Source organism: Atractosteus spatula, chromosome 6 (assembly GCF_055471065.1).
Source record: "Atractosteus spatula isolate fAtrSpa1 chromosome 6, fAtrSpa1.hap1, whole genome shotgun sequence".
Classification (NCBI taxonomy): domain Eukaryota; kingdom Metazoa; phylum Chordata; class Actinopteri; order Semionotiformes; family Lepisosteidae; genus Atractosteus; species Atractosteus spatula.
Genome location: NC_142711.1, coordinates 47,373,501 through 47,393,859, shown reverse-complemented (window position 1 = coordinate 47,393,859; position 20,359 = coordinate 47,373,501). Strand labels below are relative to the sequence as shown.

Genomic DNA, 20,359 nt, shown 5'->3' with positions numbered 1-20,359 from the left:
AGACCTACTTAAACCCAACAATTTAGTACTTTAATGATCATATAAGGTGATTGTCGTCTTTTAACCATACATGATACATACTGTAGTACATCATGCAATGTTATAAGAGCGGACGTGGTTATGATAAGTATTTGGCTATTTGTGATGGTTCTCTGCACCGAGCCCTTGCGAATGTCGAAACCCTGCTGCACCGCGCAGGGCAGGAGTGCGTGCGTGCCTGGGGCAGTGTGGGGGTGCTTACAGGAGTTTTCTGTGCAGCTGGGTCAGCGTGCATGGCCAGGAAGGGGTTGGCTGTGATGGCGCCCTGCGCTGTGGGCAGCAGGCTGTTCATGGGCAGCTGGGCAGCGGCGGAGAGCTGGAGCTGCTGGAGCTCGTGATGCTGCTGCTGCTGGTGTTGGTGGTGATGGTGGTGCTGCTGCTGCTGCTGGTGTTGCATCAGTTGGTACAGAAGAGCCTGGTGCTGCTCCTGAGAAAACCGAGAGAGAGAGAAATCCAGGTCAGAGCACAGTCTCCCCGGGAAAAGGGCATCACATATACTCGTGCATGAAAGAAAAGGCGTGTCGAGTGTTTCAGTAACAAATAAATAAAAATGTGATGATCTGCTAGATATTCATTTGCATTTGTGGTGCATCATTGACATTTTGTAAACCTGTCACAAAAGTAATAGTTCTGCAGATCGTGCAAACTTTTGAAAGCACGGAGATAAAAGAGATTTTAGTAGTAAACAGTCTTAAGACTTTCTATGCATACATGAAATTATATCATCCTGACACCCAGAACCTCGCTGTTTAATGTCAATCCGCGTTGTAAATTGTAAATTGTAAATTCAATCCGCAAAAATAACTTCTGCGGGGCAGAAAAATAACTTCTGATCCTAACTTTAATGGTGCAAAACTCCAAAACAAAATGTGGTTGCGTCTACACACTGATGCATAGACAATGTTGGATAAGATCTGTTGCTGTATTATCTTCATCATAATAAATGAATGATTCATTCCATCTTTGGAAAAGGAAAAGAATGATAATATCTATTTGATAAAAGTGCTGATGCAAGTTTTACAAGCAATTTCTAAAAATAAGTACCACCTCAAGTCAGGGAAAAACCAAGGCGGGTTACATGGCTTCTTTACTGTAATTGACATTTTAGAAATAAACATGCAATAGCTTCAAAAACAATGACAACAAGACTGAAATCAATGCGACATCGGGAACAAGTTCTACAGCCCCAAACCAAAATCTCCGTTTTGGACCACACTTGTAATCTTTTAGTCCTTTCTCTTGCTCTGGTCCATTCCTAGTCATCTTTTTTTTTTAAATACAGTGGAGATCACATGAGCTGGCTGGTCAGTTCTGGGAAATCTGAGGCTCACAAACTGTTAAGTCATCGGGAGTCGTCACTCAAATGGCAGTGTTATCTCATCAGATAACCCCAAGCAGTGAAGACAGTGTCACCCCATCTTCTCCCCTTCTGTCGAGAATTTCCAGCAGTTCTTCCCAATTCCATTTCCAGAGCACAAATAAAATAATCAATCTAGAGCTCTAACATGCACCAAAACCAGAGCGATCATCACAGAATTCCGATACTAGTTTCCCTGCCTTGGGCACTGACAGAATGGAACATTATGGAGTGATTTTCTGAAAATGGACGAAATGGACAAATGCCCTGCTGTAAAAAGGGCTTTGTGATGCCTGTGTTCACCAGGAGAGAGCATACCTCGAGCCCAGGGGAAGTCCTGGAGAGACCAACACAGTACCATACTAGAACACAGACTCTTGGTGATAAACCACTAGGCAGGACACACTAGCAAAACTGCCCAACTGGGGTGCTGAGATGGGTCAGAACTTGTGCTTCCATACTTTGGTGAAACATCGCAGTCCTCCAGGGAGCAATTTGCCCCTTTCTACACTGATACAACTAGTATCAACTTCTACACTCAGTAAAAGTGGGTGCATCTTGTTGTAGATTGTGTTGTTTTGTGCCAAACAAAGCCTCGAGTTCCATGCATTTAGTGTCTGTAGAATCTAGCATAATACACAAAATACACATAACACACCTTTTCCTTAATTTGTGGAGATCTATCATTGTGTGATAATGTACAATCAAATAGTGCTATTTTCACATTTCAAGATTAATGACAAGACCTTGAAATTTTGGAAACGTCCAAAAATATTAGCTCTGCAGGTGAAAAATATAACACATTTAACAGTGAATGCTAAAAATGTGTTTACTCATAATAGACTGGTCCCAACACGTCCATCCACTTTTCCTACCTCTTCTTCCAAAACCCTTCAGCAGGGGATTCTGATTTAGAGGCATTCAGTCATAATCCCTCAGATGGTAGCTTCACACCACTGTGCTTGGCTTAGGAGACGTAGACCAGCTGTCTGGTTAAAAAAAATGGATGGACATCCTGGGTGCGTGATATTTCCGACCATCTTGGAGCCGCCCCTATTTCTCAGTGCCGCGCACAAGAGCGGGCACGAGGCAGGTGGAGGCGGCCTGGGCCGAGACTCACCGGGATGGGCTGCTGGGAGGAGAAGAGCTGCTGGAGCTGCTGCTGGTGAAGAAGGATCTGTCTCTGCTGGTCCGAGAGGAGCCCCAGGCCGGGTGCGCTGTAGCGGGAAACACAGACGGGACAGTGAGTCACCAGGGCGCAGGCAGGAGTACCCTCCGGCCCAGCCACAGAGCACACCACCGACACAGCGAAGCGAGAAGCGCTCTTGCAAACATTAATCCCTTCAGTGTTTCGCCAGAGAAGTGAACGCCGAGGTAAAACTGAATTCGGCGCTACAGCTTACCTGGGGCGAAAATCATAACTTTTTGTTGACTGTATTAACTATGTTTTGTATTAATGATGTTCAGGAGGAGACTATTCCTTCATGCTGTCCCACACTCTGAAGAAGACAGTCCTCGTGAGGGACATGTTCCCATGCATTCTGGACATTACATAATCCATTCAACTCTAAATTAGAGTAGATAATTCTATAGTAGGTCAACTTGAAAAAGTGAAAACCAGCTTCTAGAGAGTGACTGGACAGCAGGGAGCTTTCACACATTTACAATTTCAAGCTATCCCCAGCGACATTCTAGTTTACCTGCCAACTACAATACACCATGAGGGAAATCGTTTCTATATACCTAGTACACAAAAAAACCCCACTTGCTTCATAGATCTGGGAAAGAAAATCCAATTGAACCTTGATATTGAAAATGAAAACAGCGACAGGATTCATGAACACATACAAGCGGATATCCACCTGTTCACCACATCTGTCATGCCCGCAGCAGATAGCTCACCTAGCTTTAGATGGTGCAGTACTGCTGCAATCCAGGTAAACGAATGCGGAAAAAGAGAAAGTGCAAAGGTCAACTATATTGACTGTATTGTTTTAAAACTTTTTTTCAAAGTAGCACTTTTGTCAAATTTAGATTTTTTTTCTGTGCTATCCACCATTTTTTGGGGGGAATTGCCAACTGTGTTCATTTCTAATGTCTCCGCCCTGTACCAGAGGTTTAAAGCCAACTGGATAGAGGCCCTTTCCTCAATGACGGTACCACAGGCCTGCCTGCAGGTGCCCAGGAGGTCTCAGGGGTCTCCGTGTCGTTGAGAGCCGAGAGAGCCCACCCTCAACCCTGCACCACCGCTTGGGGAACCCCAGTCATAATTGGCTCGTGACATGACCAAGGCTTGAACCCGGGATGCTTATCTCAGAGAGCTCAAACTGCCCTCGGGTGAGCGCCTTCACTGTTGGGAGTCCAAAGGGAAATCTAAAAGCTGCTGCCATTCGACCAGAAAAGAAAACCCTGTGAACAGCTTCCAAAAACATAATCCTTAAAAAGGTGATAAATACAGCTTTGCTAGATAGAAGGCTGCTCAAGCTTGCACAGCTGCAGCGATGGAGCAGAAGAAGCTGCATTCATACCCAAAGTACAGCAGTGGTACTGTGCTGCACACACACGCATGCAAAACCCCGGAAGTCTTCATGCTTTTACCCCCCTCCCAGAAACAATGATAGGGGATTACTGCATGCATAGCTCAGACTCAACTGACACTGACAAGAACACTCAGGACAGCTCGTTTACATGAACGACCATGACTTCTAATGATGTCCTCGGGGGCGTTAGTTACTGAGGGCAGCGTACCTGTTGTTGAGCGTGCTGGGGATGGGGAGGGACACGTTGGGAGGCACGGCGGCATGGGGCAGGGAGCTAGGGTTCTGCGTTATGGATGGAGGGGTCTGGATGACGCCATTCAGGGCTCCCACTGCTCCGACGATCCCATTCATGGCCAGCTGGCCTCCCTGAATGGCTCCTATCAGTCCGGTGACGCCTGGCATGGTTGGGATGGTGGACGTCACAGTCTGCATGCCGCCGGCCAGCGTCCCCACCGTCACTCCGTTGACCTGCTGGACCGCGGCGACTCCCGAGCCGGGCTGGGGAGGGCTGTGCCCGATGGGGGGAGGGGTGGACAGGGTGGAGGAGCTGGTGGTGCTCTGGCCGCTGGAGGTCACGTCCTGCTTGAAGAGAGGTGACGCCGCTGAGTGACAGCCGTTCTGTCAGCATCCTCCATGGATGAGTGAACACTCTGGGCAGCACAACAGCCACAGGACCCCACATTTGCTTATTTGACACCATTACAATAATACGGTAGGTTGAAGGCTTCTAACCAGGCAGTTATTTAAGCAGGGACTAGTAATAAAGTAAAAAAAAACAACCTCATACTGTAATGTCTAGGTACTGATTGTACCAGGCACTACTACCAAAAAAAAAACATGTATGTGATCCTCAACAATTATTCATCTTACCGAGAATAATGACAACATACCATGGGAGTAAAAAACTTTTTTCACTAGCACTTGACAGCTCTGACAGCTCCACACAAAGCTCAGAGCGACACGCTGCAAAAGTCCAACAAGGTGGTTTCCAAAGCCTTTTAGTGCTGAGGTTTGTTCCTATTTGTCTGAAAGTGACTGTGAATACAGCTAATGCCTAAGGTATCGTTTTATTAAATTATTAAATAAAATGAATGATTCACTTGAATATTTGGGAAAATGAGTGCACTGTAAAGCTTTTCAGCATAAATCACTAGGTTATTCAGTTTTCATTTCTTCATATTCCAGGTAAAGATCAAGAAATGATAACGGTATAGAGTGACAGCAGGGAAGGGCCATTTGCCCTTGCTTAGTGTAAAATTCTGGATTACTTCAAAATTATGTGTGGGGGAATTATACTTTGCAAGCAGACTACAGTGTAATTAAAACTTATGAACTGCGATGCATTGCCTACAGCATTTCTGCATATGGCAGAGGTGAAATTACACACATTTCTTCCAACCTTGAAGAAAACCAAGAAACACTTTCCTTTTAAAAAATAATCACTTTTTCCAGCTTTCATCCAGGATAGTAGAAAAGGCATCTATTTTTTTGAGCGAGAAAAGGACAGATTGATTTACCTGGATTGTTAAAGGAAGGGAGCTGTCTGGCAAATAACTGCTGCTGAGCTGGGGGCTTTTTCTGCTGCTCAACACATCTGTGACAAACAGAAACAATAATCAACAATCAACTCATCAAACCACTGCTTGGCTAAAAAGGACTGAGGCTGAAACAAAAAAGTCCGAGAGACTCTGTAAAATGTAAATACCAGAAAGCCGTGCCAAAACCCGAGTGCACGGTCACATCAAGGCAGCCGAGAGCAAGCACACAGAAAGAGACGGGCGTGCAGACATGTTAAGAACTAAATGAAAAGATGTAACAAAACAATAAGGCAGACATCAAAACAAGCACAAAAAAGGGGGGGGAGGGGGGACACACCACTAACAGCTGCAATACAGAATGAAACTTCAAATGAGTACGAAAAAAAAATCCAGCCAGTAGACAACGAAAAAACCAAATGTAGAAGGGATCTGGAGCCGAGCCCCGTGCCCATGGCGGAGCCGCGGGCGGGACTCACCAGGCGGGGCGGGGGGGGCGGCAGTGGCGACGGGCGGGGGCAGCTGCGGGGGGGTGCCAGGGCTGGGGGCCGCGCTGGGGAAGGGCACGGACAGCTGGGCGCTCAGGAGCTGCAGCCGCTCCTTCTTCACCGTCAGAGTCTTGATCTGCTCCTCCAGCCGCCGGTTCTCCACCTGCAGCTGGTGCAGGGACTTCAGCATTCCCAGGACTGTGGAGGCAGGGGGAGAAAGCTCAGAAGCGCTCCACGGCTACTGCATCTCCCCAGCTTCACGAGCACGGCAGGTTTGCCCCCCCAGCTCGGTCTCTGTCCTGATTCTCAAAGTTACCTGGCTGTTATCCTTTGTGAGAACATTTTGGATGAAATGCCTGATCATACGCTGTCCTCTCAACGTTTGGTACATGTGTGTTCTGTGACTGAACCAGCCCTCTTTTGAATTCATGTATTTGGCAATTGTTACATTTTTTGTGCTTCTTGCGTTTAAACTTGAGCACTTGGAACTATATTCTGTTTCCAGAAATTACTCCTACAAACCCACATCTCTTTTGTAAAACATTGAATGTATTCCATAACACATTATAGCAAAAAAAATATATCTTCTCCTTAACCAGATAAACACAACTTTGCCCTAAAATGATTAGTTTTGTGACCAAGCCGAAGTACACTGTATATTCACATTTGACTGCAGAAAAGTTTAAATATATTGTGCAGCGGAACTGGTTGACCGATATCTCAGCAAACTGTGCAAATGTTTTTGAAAAGGGTACAAGCCTGAAACGTTTCAAAAACAAAATAAATTCAGATTTGACACATTTGCAACAGGCCTGATGAAAGGTGTTCCAGAAAGTGCTGGGCATCAAAGAATAACACAATATCAAAAAGAACACCACTTGAACTTAAGCACAAATAGAGGACTGTTTAGAATCTACTGATTTACATAACAAAAAATGTAATATTTACCAAGACAAGCACTGAAAGCTGAAAACATTCATTTTAAAGAGGGCTGGTTCAAATCACAGAACACACATGTACCAGATGTTGAGAGGATAGTGTATGATAAGACATTTTATCTAAAAAGGTTTTTAGAAAGAGGAAGGTAAAACTTTGAGAATTAGCACAGAGAGAGATGGGAGAAACAGCCACGTGCAAACATACAGTACTTCGTTCTTTCTGGGATAATAATACCATTCAGTAAGTATCCACAAGAGGCACAGGTTAACAGTGGAAAAATTCCAACTATCTACAACTTTTCATTTGGACTGAACACAGGAAGCTTTCAGAAATGGCATCTACTTGACTCTATTAAATAAACAGCTAGCAAGTTTGTAACTCCACAAAAAGTACGTGTGAACCAATATCTACAAACAACACCGTGTAACACAATGTAATGCGTGCGAATGGGTGTATTAAAGTGAGGGCTGTTTCCTCCAAAAAACCTAATGAGTTATTTTTCAAAAGTCCCATTTATTCGGCGTGACCTCTGGGCTTGCCATTGACAGACCATATGAGTGTACTTCCATCTGGTCACTTCCCAAGGATTTAGCTTTTCATCCCTCTCTTCAAGAAGGCACAAAGGGACCTTCAGTGTGCTCAAATGAGACGCCACAGAGCTGCGCTAGACCTGTCCTCCAGCTCCCCTGTTTAAAAGGATTATCCCTGCATGAATTTCCTCACAATTAGCATTTTCATCAGAGTGCCATTCAGAAACGGCCGCAACAACAAAGTTCCCCTCATTTAGAGCAAACAACCAGAAATGTTTAGTTAAGTCACAATTGGAAGTGATGACGGTAAAGACAAAAGGCAATTAGTGATGGACAAAAAACCCGTAAAACCTGGGAAATCAAATCAAATCCAACAAACTCAGACATTTACCCATGTGCTGACAGAATGGCGTTTGAGCGCCATACTTGATTTTTTTTCCCTCAAAAATGTCAAATATGCTATAAAACCGTGTTATTACTTGACTAGGTGAAATTATTCAGTTTAACTACACATAAACACTCAAGGTAACCTGTAAAGCTGTTTCCCTAAATCACGAATAACAAGTCAGTTTCTTCTGCTTATTATAAACACAAGAGAATCTTGTAAAAGAAAAGAAGAACCCCTAAATAGTTATGTTTATGCTTCAGAAAACAACTACAAACTTATCTGAAAACTGAGTTGTAGGATACCTGAAACACAGACCAAAACTGTCTTGGGGATACGTGGATAATGAATACGTTAATATTACATTCGGTAAAACCAGAAACCTGGGTGCTTAATGGATTCCAATTACTTGGACCAGGTGGTGCTGTTAACTGTAGTGCTTAGACAAGAAAAATGCCACTGGATACCAATAATGTTTTCAAGACCTGGTGCTTTTCGAAATGGAATCCCCTCTTACTGTACCAAAGGAGAAAGCAGTGCCTTGTGAGTTACAATTAATCAACATATAATCTGCGCCATCAGCTTTGAAAATTGGTGAAAGACCAAAACCTGTAGCATTGTCTTCTTCTAGTCGGTGTGGAATGGGCAGGTACCATATTTCAGACTCCGTTCCCGCGCAAGTGATACTTAAACAGACGATGAGCCAATTTTTGGTGACACAGTCCCCTTGTTAGGGACACAGCCTTTGACGTTCTAAACTAACTGAATGGCATCATCCACGTTCTTAAAACCCCTTTTCAAAACTGATTCTAGCACATACATCTTACAGCAAGCCGATTAAAAGTAGTATGGCGAAATTAAACAAAATGTAGTACATTTCATTATGTCCACATCTACAGACTATATTTAAAGAGCAAATATATTGTCAAGCTTTTAGAACAGAATTGAGAGACTGAAAGGCAAAATGAACATTTTAGGTGAAGAAATGCTATTGTTTTATCAAAGCGTGGGAACTGGTTAACAATTGATTTCACAACATTCTTCACCTTTAAATAATACCCTTAAGGAAACTCAACATTGAACAAAAATGAAGTCACCTCTCAAACTAGACTATTGAGAGTTACCCTCCCACCTTTAAGAATACTACATAAGCAGCAGAAATCTTGTGAACGAATACAGCAACCCAACTCTGTACCAGGCGGCTCGATGCTGTCCAGGCCACACTGACCAGACAAGAGAGCGACAGAGAAGGGCCTTACTGTCTCCTGGCGTGCCTTGCTGGAACAGGAACTGCTGCCCTTCACTCCACTGCCTCTCCAGCAGCTGCTCAATGCTGGTCGCCACCGGGGGCACATTCTCCACGCTGCCGCCGCCGCCTGACTGATCATAGCGGATCTGCAGTCCGCTCGCCGGAGAGCTGCCGCTGAAAGGGTGGGCATTTCTGGATCGAAAAAAAGAGGGCGGTTATGCTTCACCGTCTTTGGAGTCTTTTTTTTACAGTGAGAGACATTCAAGAAAGGCAACAGAATAAAAGCCAGGCTCCATAACCTCTGTCAATACGACACTGTAAATCCCTCATGTTTAGGCAGACACTTATTCAGACCTATGAAGTTACAGCTGCTGAGATCATCAAAATCACTATGCATGCCCACTCCTGGTAATTAGAATCACAGACACCTACTGTAGTGTGCTTTTTAATATCAATTACATTTCCATAACTAAACCAGTCACATGTGGTTTCTGAATTTCCTCAATTCCCATTTTAAGATCTCATTTTCCTTTGCAAATGCATGTTTTCCAAACATTTCTTAGATGGGCCATAAGGCCTCCTCTTGTTCTTCACCTTTATTGCTTTTCTACATTGTACACACACATACACCAGTAAACAGACTGCCACTCACGGGAGAGGATAAAATTGGTTGTGTGTGCACAGCACTGGTAAAAATGTAAATAGTACCACAGTTATTACATGCTTATTTGGTTGCCTTGTGGTTGAGTACCACCAAATATTAAAGCTATTTATGTTCAGCAGCCCCTGTATACTTTTATGACAAAACAGTATTACTTTCTTGCATCTTATGAACAGCATCGTGATGTAAGCAAACAGAGGTCTTTATCCCTGTCTCTACGCATAGGTGCTCACAGTTAGCATGCAGAATATGCAATCATTCAACTAAAAGAACAGAAAGACTGTTACCATTGGAAAGTAAACAATAAAACTGCAGCTTTTTTTCTAATAAAACATAGTAATTTCTTCAAGTCTGCTAAAATATTTGGTAAAATGAGGACTTCAAAATAAGTAGTTTAAACAACATTTTTTTAGTTAATAGTTAATAATATAATATACATCATAATTAATAAATAATAATTCACAAAGGTTTTCAGTCCAAATAATAACGCTTGACATTTTAAAGAATTAAACTAGATGTATAAACTAGTCCCATTTAAGTTTCATGCGTCAGTTACATTAAAATACATTATGAGCACATATCCACATTATACTTAGAAAACTATTTCTCAAAGAAAAATATGCTCAGTGTGACACAAAAGTGTATACTAAGATTCGTAAGATTTGCATTTAAACTGCTTTAAAGAGTTATTTTTTCTAGGTTTTACTATAAAAAATGTAAAATAACTGAGCATTAAAGGACATAATATTAAAAGAGATCATAAATATGCAAGACATTACAATATCTATATTTACGCTATGCGGCATACTGTACAATCAGATGAAATGGCCTATATTTGAAACCTTTTTCGAAACAAAGCGCACTACAATAAAATTAAATGAAATAAAGGTTAGCCAAGCAAGCCTATAGAAAAATCTCTTGGCCAAAGCAAAATTTGCACGAACATTCCTGCTTAAAAATGCAGACAGCCCGTCAAATGAATTGTTTGAAGCATCAGCAAACATATACTATGCCGATAAGAGATGAGAGAGAAGAAAGGGAGGGGGGGGAAGAAAGAAAAGCCCTGCTGGAATGTAAATATGACTTACCGAGGGGAGACACTTCCCTTTGGTGAGCTGCCTCTGCCAGCAAGGCTGTGACTATTGTCTCCCAGTTCCTGATCTGGAATGTAAATACAGCGGCGGAGATAAAGAGGCTCTGTGAAGGCTGGATCAGCGAGTGTGAAGACGGGCGGGCATTCCCTCCTCCGGCTGCTGCCGGGCTGTCCGCGCTCTGGAAGCGCGTGCCCCTGGCGCCCTGGCTGAGCTGCATCCCGTCACCGGCGTGCACAGTCTGCGGCGGAGCGGTGCCCACACGCCGAACCCCTTTCTCCTCCTTCTGAGCCCCCCCCCCAACCCCCCAACCAGCGCGGACAGCGCCGCCCCCCCCCCCCCCGCCCCAGCCCTGCCTGCTGCACCCCCTCCACCCCCCCACAACCGGCAGACACTTTCCATTTCGGCAGTGAAAGTAATGAATCACGTCTGCGGACAGCCAGCCTGCACAGGCCCCCTCACAGCCAATCCAGAAGAAGCTCTGCCTTTTAACTCTTTCCAGCCCCCTTTTATTCAACTCGAGCTCACCCTCCCACACCACTGCCCCCTTGTGCCCCCTAAACTCCCCCCCCACCCCCACCCCCAACCACACACACACACAGCATTCTGGCCACCATGTGCAATTCATTTGATAGTCTGGGCTCATTATTTCACCGACCCTTAGAGGTCACAAGCTTGCATGCTTCTCTTCGATACAGACTGCATTAATCTGCTCAGCATCAAGTAGCCGTGTTTTCCAAACCATGCAACAGTTGATATGGTTTATGCACTGATCGGCACAGAAATACACATGAAAGTGGGTTTTACCGGAGTTCCCCCCCCAAAAAAAAGATTGTTATTTTTAAAAACCAACTTTGGATAATGTTTTAGTCGCTCAAGATCTGTACTAGAGTTATGGGATATACTGATCTGCACCTATGCTACGTGTATCGGTAATATACACATATACATGTAAGTGATACAGGTCTGTAAATTAATTCTCCTCTCCCTTCTGGCGAGTCAGACGACCCCCTGACCTCGTTCTGAGTGCCAGAGCAGAACTGAAATGCCAGAGCCCCTCCCCAATCCTGCAGTGTGCCCCCCCTCACACACATAGGGGGTAGGGCGAGTTGTAGAAGAGGTATTTCAGAAAAAAACACACCTGTCTGTCTGGTTAATGGGAGGGGGGGGGGGGGGGAGGAAAAGCTACAGTGCTTATTATTACACAAGTCAAAAACGTTTTTTTTCCTATTTGTTACACTTATAGCTTTACACAAAAGCGAGCATTTGACACCGGCACCCCTGCATTCATTTTTTGGTAAAAGACATGCCAGAAATTGCGCAGGTTTGGCAGTTAAAATTATAAGGAAAGGACAAACCTCAAGGCGCATCTGCATGATACTTATCTGGATAGGAACTTGTAGGAATTGACACAAACAGATGGCAGTACACTGCAGGAGTTGTGCTACAGGACATTTGTGATGGGTAACAGTAGGGATATTTTCAATATTGTAACAAAACATTTATAGTGAAACGCCAAAGCATGTCTCATCTATTATACATTAATATACAATATACAAAATGGCTGTAGTGTACTTATAATTTTGCAGTCAGTATGCATGTGTGTGTGTATAATGCATACACTCTTACAATTTCTTATATATAAAAGATGCATGTTTAAACATTGCGTTTTATTTGATAAATTTTTCTGTTCTCAAAGCAGACTGGTCTGTTCTGGTGAATGAATCTGAAGTCCCACAGTCTTTACAAGGCAAAGCAGCTTATAAAAATATTGCGGTCAAGTTCCTGCTGATGGACACATGTATGTGGGTGTGCCTGCCTGTGTGTGTCTGCGCATGTGTTAGGTGTTTCTGACAGGCCGGCCTCACCTGCTGGGCTGTTCTCTGACTGGGCTATAAGGGCTGCCATGGCGGAGTTTGGATTCAGACGGTTCCCAAACATGTGAGATGGAGCCAGATTAAAGGAGGAGCCAGGTAACGCATTTGCCTGAAAGAACAAACACAGGCATATTCAAACCATCTGGAAGTTTCAGCATCTAGAAATGTGACGTTTGCAGAGTGAATAGAGAGTGAAAAAGGAAAAATAAGCTGTTCATATTGGAGACAAAATCAAGTGTTAGATTACTAAACGAAATAAATCTAGTCAATGTCTCTAACCTGTCCATTGCAGCATACTCAATCTATATTGTATCTATGCCAGAAATTATGGAGGTTTAAGCCTTAAAAAAAAACACTGAAGCTCATGTTCAATTCCAGGCTGGAGATGGAGCTGTGATCAGACTACGCCACGTGTTCTGTACAGACGGCAACAATGCACATTGCAGGACTCTGACCATGTGGTTCTCTCGCTAATTATTTAATCTAATTAAATCATTTCCTAAGCAAGGGCAGGTAGACAACATATGTCTAACAAATGCCTCGCTCTTCAACATCGTGGGTTGCCTGTAGAGGTTAAAAGCTCTGCCTAAGAGACCGGTTTTCCTCTTTCAGAGCTGCGTCTTCGGTGAGCCTGCACCGTATTCAGTTCCTTCCTTTGCTTACAAAAAAAACTGGAAGGCGGACAAGATTTTTTTTTTGAGGGGGGGGGGGGAAGCCTACAGGCATGGCAAGCATGCATTTTTACATAATGCAGGTCTGGCCTAATCGTGGTTACCCTGTGACCCCATCCAAGAAGCTGGGAGTTTGGCAAGCGTCCAGCCCCACTAACTGAAGCCTCTCGTCTGTATTCATTCATGGTGCTAACCACAATCCTGAAGGCCTCTCCTGGGAACGCTGCCAAACCAGCCAAATGAACTCTCTAACAGATCAAACTGCCCCGCCTGGCCAAATCTGTTGCGTAACCCAGTGCAATAAAAATGCCTTCCCCTGGCTGTGTTTACTTTCGCTCTTTCGAAGAATATATAACTTTCGCTTATTAGCCCGGCTGCCTCCTTCACTTCTCAGCATCTGGTAGCAATGTAATAGCAGGCTGAGGCAGGCGAGAAAAGTTCTCCCCCCTCCTCTGCTGTCTCCAGACGGGCAGCTCTGTCTCGAACCCCCCTCTTCCGCTGCGCGCTCAGAGCAGACTGCTTGCCCTGATCAATCAAGAGCACCGCAGCCCTGACGCAGTTTTGGAAACCTTTCTAAAACATGCATGAAAGGGTTCTGGGAAAGCCTGGGAAAAAAAAGGCAGATGACTGTAATTTCAAAAACAAAGAAACTAACTGCAAACGCAGCTTAAGTCCTCTAGATATATCGCGATAAACCTGCTACTCATTCATGTGGATGGGGAAGAAACTTTCAGGAGTCTCAGCAAGAGAAACAACAACTTTCACATTTCTCAGAAATAGAAAAACAAACAGAAATATGGACTTGTTTCTGCTCCATTATTCACGATTCTTCTGAAAAGTCTTACCCAGGCCTCGTGATTCAAGATGCAGGCTGAGATGAATCAGGGCACAGTTCTTACTTCTAAAATTTACTCTTTTGCTTAGATCTCCTAAATTGTACTTCTAAAAGCAAAATCAGTTTGGGGTTTTGAAGACAGCTGTTCCATTATCTTGATACTCATATCAGGTAACACCAACAGTAAGAATCAATTAGTAGTTGCATTATTTTACATTGTTTAGCATTTTGTATATTTCAGCAAGTCATCACATTTGTATATCCTCCCCATTGAAAATATTTTAATGTATGCTTTCTACTGCTTTTTAAAGAATTCTTCATGCAGCAACTTACACAGTGTATACAAACACAGTCACACATTGGCAAGCATTCAAGTTAGCTTAATTACAATCTAGACTGTTTCAAAATAACACTGAAAATGTTCTGTCTATATTGTATCTAAATAGTTTGTACTCAATTATTCATAAAGAATCTTTGAAGATCTCTCTGTATATAAATACGTAAGACACAAACGTATGTAATTTTCAGATCTAACAGCAGAGATCCAATCAATGACTATGGAACACATCTTGCAGCAACTATTAAGAACAACTCCTCTTAATTGGAGTCGGGCTACTCTATATTCTATGCTCACTATACTAGACCTCCACTCATGTACTCGTATAATTGTACAGTGTTTTTCAAACTGCACTGGCAGGATGCATGAGCAAGAACACATACCAATAAACACTTTCATAGACACCCCAAGCGCACCCACACACACACCTCCTACCTCCACCCCTGCTGGTACCTGTAACATCATACTCCCAGGAGGAAAAGCTACATTAATGACAGCTGGAGATGGTCAGAAAGGCTCTAGCTACTACTTGGGAGGAGTTAAGGGAAAAGGATGAAAAACAAAATGCACTAAACCTTCTTGAAGGCTTGAAAGAGATCTATTTTGTTTACAAGTGATGTAGAGGCTCAACAGCAGGTTATGTAATTTGAAGTCTAAAAGAGCAACATAAGGCTAATCAATGACAGAACCTTGTTTTGTTAATATCGGAAAGAATAACTTATTTTCACTTTTACTTCTCCCAGATACTGTTTACCAGACTTGACATGCTATTGATGCTGCATTCCTCCAAATAAAACCAGGATTTTTTCTTCAGAGAGCATGAAAAGTAACTTTTGAGATGTATTTACATATACGGTTTAGGAAGGGATCTCCATAGATGGGAAAGCCCATCATTTCCATCTCAAAATTCAAGAAGGTATTAGAATGTATAAATAGAATTTATAATGCATACTACTTTAAAATGTTTACTAAAGTGTAAACTCTGGATTAAAAGGTGTAGCTGCATTTAATATCACCCTTAAATTCCTTTTATTTTATGAAAATGTGACCATGACAAAAGAATTACAGAAAGTATAAAAACTGTAAACTGCTAAAATTCCAGGATTTCAGATGAAATTGTCTTCCTAAAAATAACAGATTAGATGTCTATTTCCCCATTTTTAAAATAGATTGTCTAACTTAAAATTTGGGGGGGTTAATTTGAGGTTTTTAAAATATCCCATCGATAACTGTTAAAAATGGTGTTGTATATTACACGATCAGTTGTTAAATATGGAACAGTTAAAATGGGTAACTTTAATTCCTGAAATAACTTTGAAAGAGAAAAACTGGCATTCTCTATTCAATTAAACATGTACAATAGCTTCCAAAATGTATTCATAGCCTTGTTTAAAAGTTACCGCCACTCAACTGAGCACAAAAAATGCAAACACAAAAAAAGATTCCCCAATATGAATAAGAACAGTCAAAAGGGGTTCATTCAGTCCATCTAGCTAATTTGCGTGCTGATTGACGCAATGATCTCATCTAGCTATTTTTTTTAAAGAAGTCAGAGTATGCGTTTTGATAACGACTGAGTAGTCTGAGCCACACTCCCGCAAGCCTTTGTGTAAAGAGTGCTCTCCGTTCTCAGCTTTAGAGGAATTAAACGCTTGTGAAGTCCAAGGGGTTGACTTTGGCAGTACTTCTGGGGATTCTGAATACTTTAATCATGTCCTATCACAGTCTTGTCTGTTCAGAACACAATAATAAAGATTATTCTTTTTGTAGCCTGTCAGAGTAGGGCATTCCTTAAAGCCCAGGAATGTAAAATGTACAAAATTTTAAGCCACAATTTAAATGTGCACCTGCATCAAGACAGTTTTAACAAAATTTCTATTTGAATTCTACACTTAGTTGCATGTCTTAACACTGTGTGTCTATTTTATTGCTCACCACACTAAAAAATGAAAGTCTCCAGTTTTGACTATGGTTCCTATCATCAAGAACTTTAAAGCAAGTGAGATAGTTGCCACCCAACCAGGCAGAGGACATGAGAAAGCGCTACTTAAATGTGAAGTCAGAAAAATGGTGTAAGAGATTAACTCATACCCAAGGGTACCAATTCAGGATCATTAAGAAAAACTCTGACATCATTAGGATAGCACGTCTCCACAACTACCGTTGGAGGCTGATATTTAAGGCAGAGTTCCTTGGCAAGACGAAAAGAATGAACATGGATTTGCCAAATTGCAAGTAATGGATTTCCACGTCAAACAAGACCAAAGGATGAGGCGAGATGAAACACAAACTGAGTTTTTGGACAGTCTGTCCAGAAGAGAAAGTTCAGGTGGAAAACGTCCCTTCTTTGAAAAAAAAACTGTATCTTATTCTGCTTTCAAGCTGTTTCACATCCTCCAGTCCAGCTGCTGAGGGGCACATGGTTTCCACAGTTTGCCATATTAGCCAAAGCCGGGCATCTTCTATCAAAAACCTTGAGCACAGTTGTAAATAGACTGCACAAGAGGATAATGAAAATCCTGAAACCAACGCAATGACCAAATGGTTACAAGGCCACAAAAACATTTCTTTCTCGATCAGTTACCCCCATCTCTAAGGTATGAGCTGAAGAAAGCAGATTAAAAGAGCAGGCTTAGCATCCTGGAAGAGCTCAAGGCGTTCTGCTTGGAGAACCCCTCCAGAGAAGCTTAACAACTTATGAAAGGGCTACAGGAATCACCTCCTTGAACTCATTAAAGTCAATGGAAGGTTCACAAGACAGGGACTACAAAAGTATTAATAATAATAACAACAACATTTAGATTTTTGTAAAACTTTAGTTCTATTTAAGCCTGCCACTCTCAAGGTTCTGGATTTGTAGCTAAAAAAAAACAGAATGAATATCTGGAATATTTCAGATTGAATTCACTAAAGGTGCCAACAAATCTGGAAGTTACTTTATATTCTTTTTTTTTTTAAATTAGGACTCTGACATCCGCCAGAGGACACGTGAAGACAACACAACTGACTGCTGCAGAACGAAGAGGATTAAACCAAGAGCTGAATTAGCAAAATCCAGTCATGGTGGGATTCTAGTGCTGTGTTTGATAGGTATGCCCAAGTCGATTCAAAGAGCCTGTGCTCCTAGCCCTGTTTGCACAGTCTGTGTATTCTTGCCCTCTCTGTGGTGCAGCTCCAATATGAGAGCAAGGCTGCTTTCTTGCAGCTTCTCTCCGGGTCTTTAACACAGTGAAGAGCAGCAGCAGCAGCAGCAGCAGCAGCAGCAGCAGCAGCCGCCCCCCGGCCCCCTTTCTCTTTCAGCCGGGACACCCCGCCCCCTGGGGCCGGGTTTTCCACGCGCAGTGCGTGACGGGAGATGAAACCAAGTGTGAACGACGCTCGGGTCCCACGAGCACGGCCCACTGTTGAAGCTGTCAGGTTCAATCGCATCACTCCACATTATTCAATGCCACAAACTGCACCTAATTGTTAGGGGCTTAACATATTCACGGCCATTGTTTAGGTTAATGCTGAAATGCCCACGGTAGACCTCGTATGGAGGAGGAGGAGGAGGAGGGGTCGGACAGCGGTACACCATGACCGAACACTCATTCATAGGCTGAAAGTGCAGGGGGGGGAAAAAAAGGCAGAAGGAAAAAAAGTTACAAGGGCGAAATGACAAAGATGAAAATCGTAGCTTCACCCTCTGGTTGATCAAATCAGCACCTAAGCGGAGCTGCAAGAACTGAATTTAAACATTATACATACACAGATTAGAGACTGGGCCAGGGGGGAGCGAGTTCTGAACACAGCCGTGCCTTCTTAGCTTGGTTACAGGACGGTTTAAGCAGGTTTTACATTAATCTTACACTGACAGAAAAGTGGTCTCCCCACAATTTCTTTCTTAACCGATGTGCTCCAAAATGAAGCTAAACGGAAAAGAAAATGCAAAGATAAGAAACTTATTCAAAGAGGTTTGCGAGTCATACTAAATGCCATGGTGAAGATACTGCACTAAGCATGGTCATTTTAAAGTCACAATTGTCTAGTGAATCCAATTACTACAAACTGAAAAAGCTTCAGCTATAATAGTTTTAAGATTTTTACAGGTAATTTCCCAGACTAAGACTATCTTCTCCCAGACTGCTATCTTAAGCACAAAGCAGTTTGACCATTAAAGTGGTAGGCCGCAGTACGAATTATGCACGATAATCAAGTCGGCATTGGGATGCATTCGGCCAATTCAGTAACAGAATTGTTAAAAGACTATATCTGAATGCTTTAAATTGCTAGCACATCATGCAGTTTCCCAGTACTGTCTAACAGTGTGGTGAGGAGTCTATCCTGTTGTCAACTGCATGTCCATCCTGATACAGCTGCTCCCTGCCACCTTGAGCACCAGGGTTACTTCGGTTCACACAATAAAATGGGCACCGAGTCAGCTGCTCCTGCTGAGATACAAACTCTTAGTGAGGAAAACAAAAAAAGGATCAGGGCTTTATAAAAGCCCCAGTCCACACTGTCCGTAGTGGAACTGAAAGAGTGGACGCAGCCAGTTAAGTGCAGTAACAGTGGGGAAACAGAAGAGAAAAAACACCACATGAACGGCACATCCACCAAATCTGAATTGCTATATACAACACGAACAGGGGCCCGGCTTAGTCAATGAAGCCATTCTCGTGGAAGTTCCCACTATCAAAAACATGGCGCTACTACAACGGTTCTGGAGCTGCTCTTGTTTTGCTCATCTGCCCGATCAATTGGGAGCTGTGGTATTGTCACCACCAAAGGATTCGAAAAAAGGCACCGAGCGCAGATTTGCACAGGCAGAGAATTATCCTGTCCGCCGAACATGCAGCACGTGTGACAAAGATCGATCTGCCCCAGCCTGCCAAAGACAAACACACCGGTAATGGATTAAAAAATGCTCAAGAAAAACATTTTTCGCAAGTGAATTTATATGTTTTGATTTTGTAATAAAAAGAATGCCAATTACACTGGGTCATTTTCTAAATCCCTGACAATTTACCACATCGTTTATTTCTACAAAGAATTTGAAATGAAGAAGGGGTGTGAAATGTATATTTGTAAAATGGCTAAATGCAACAGCCACAAGAATCAACAGGTAGCTCTCATCCTCCTTAAAATGGGTGAATGTTGGGTGAGTTTTGGGGTGTGTAGGGATTACAATGAGAAAGACATCACTTGAAAAGACAGAATGAGAAAGTACACAAACAGCTCAGGATATTGATTCTTATTAGGAAATGGATAAGCAGGAGTAACATTTAAAATGTCTTTCTAACTTAATGCTCCATAATCCTTTACAGGAAGGACACAGACAATTTACAGTAAGATGTACGTATATCTGAAGATTTTACTCTAGTGTTTCTTACTTTGACTACTAGAGTAAGCCACAAGATCTACAACAAGGGGCTCTCCTATTTCTAGATGTTTATAATGTTGAATATGTCATATCTCAGCATCTGTCCTGTCAGAAAGATCTGAAGTTTGTAAAACTTACCAATCCTTCTTATGACTACAACATGCATCAGTTACTCCTAAATGTTGTGTCACTTAGTGATGGAGCTTTCAGTTACCATGCTCCCCAAATCTTTAGCTTCATTCCAGCTTCTTCTACGGACATAGAAACTAACTTGAATTTACACTGTCTTTTCATAAGCTTTTAAGTTCAGTCTGTACCGGTTGCAACAATATAGAACTTATGAGCTCTGTCGTGGTTCGACATAAAAGGAAAAACTGGGAAAAAAATAATTCCAGTCATTTTGTACTGGATGCAGCACTGAAATCCAGCTTTCCAACTGGCTATGCATGCTGCATCCAAAAAA

General features: G+C 42.7%; 1 protein-coding gene across 6 annotated transcripts in view; it reads right to left on the bottom strand.

Annotated features, from left to right (window-relative positions):
• The window catches only part of mllt10 (MLLT10 histone lysine methyltransferase DOT1L cofactor), a 111,917-nt gene that overhangs the window by 3,739 nt on the left and 87,819 nt on the right, over positions 1-20,359 (bottom strand). For all 6 annotated transcript variants that reach the window (XM_088918383.1, XM_088918382.1, XM_088918384.1 and 3 more), the window contains 8 exons: positions 12,683-12,800; positions 10,812-10,884; positions 9,073-9,254; positions 5,951-6,157; positions 5,454-5,530; positions 4,145-4,515; positions 2,517-2,613; positions 242-466 (listed from right to left, as the gene is read on the bottom strand). In XM_088918383.1, coding sequence (XP_088774509.1) covers positions 242-466; positions 2,517-2,613; positions 4,145-4,515; positions 5,454-5,530; positions 5,951-6,157; positions 9,073-9,254; positions 10,812-10,884; positions 12,683-12,800 — 1,350 coding nt within the window. The remainder of the gene's footprint in view (positions 1-241; positions 467-2,516; positions 2,614-4,144; positions 4,516-5,453; positions 5,531-5,950; positions 6,158-9,072; positions 9,255-10,811; positions 10,885-12,682; positions 12,801-20,359) is intronic.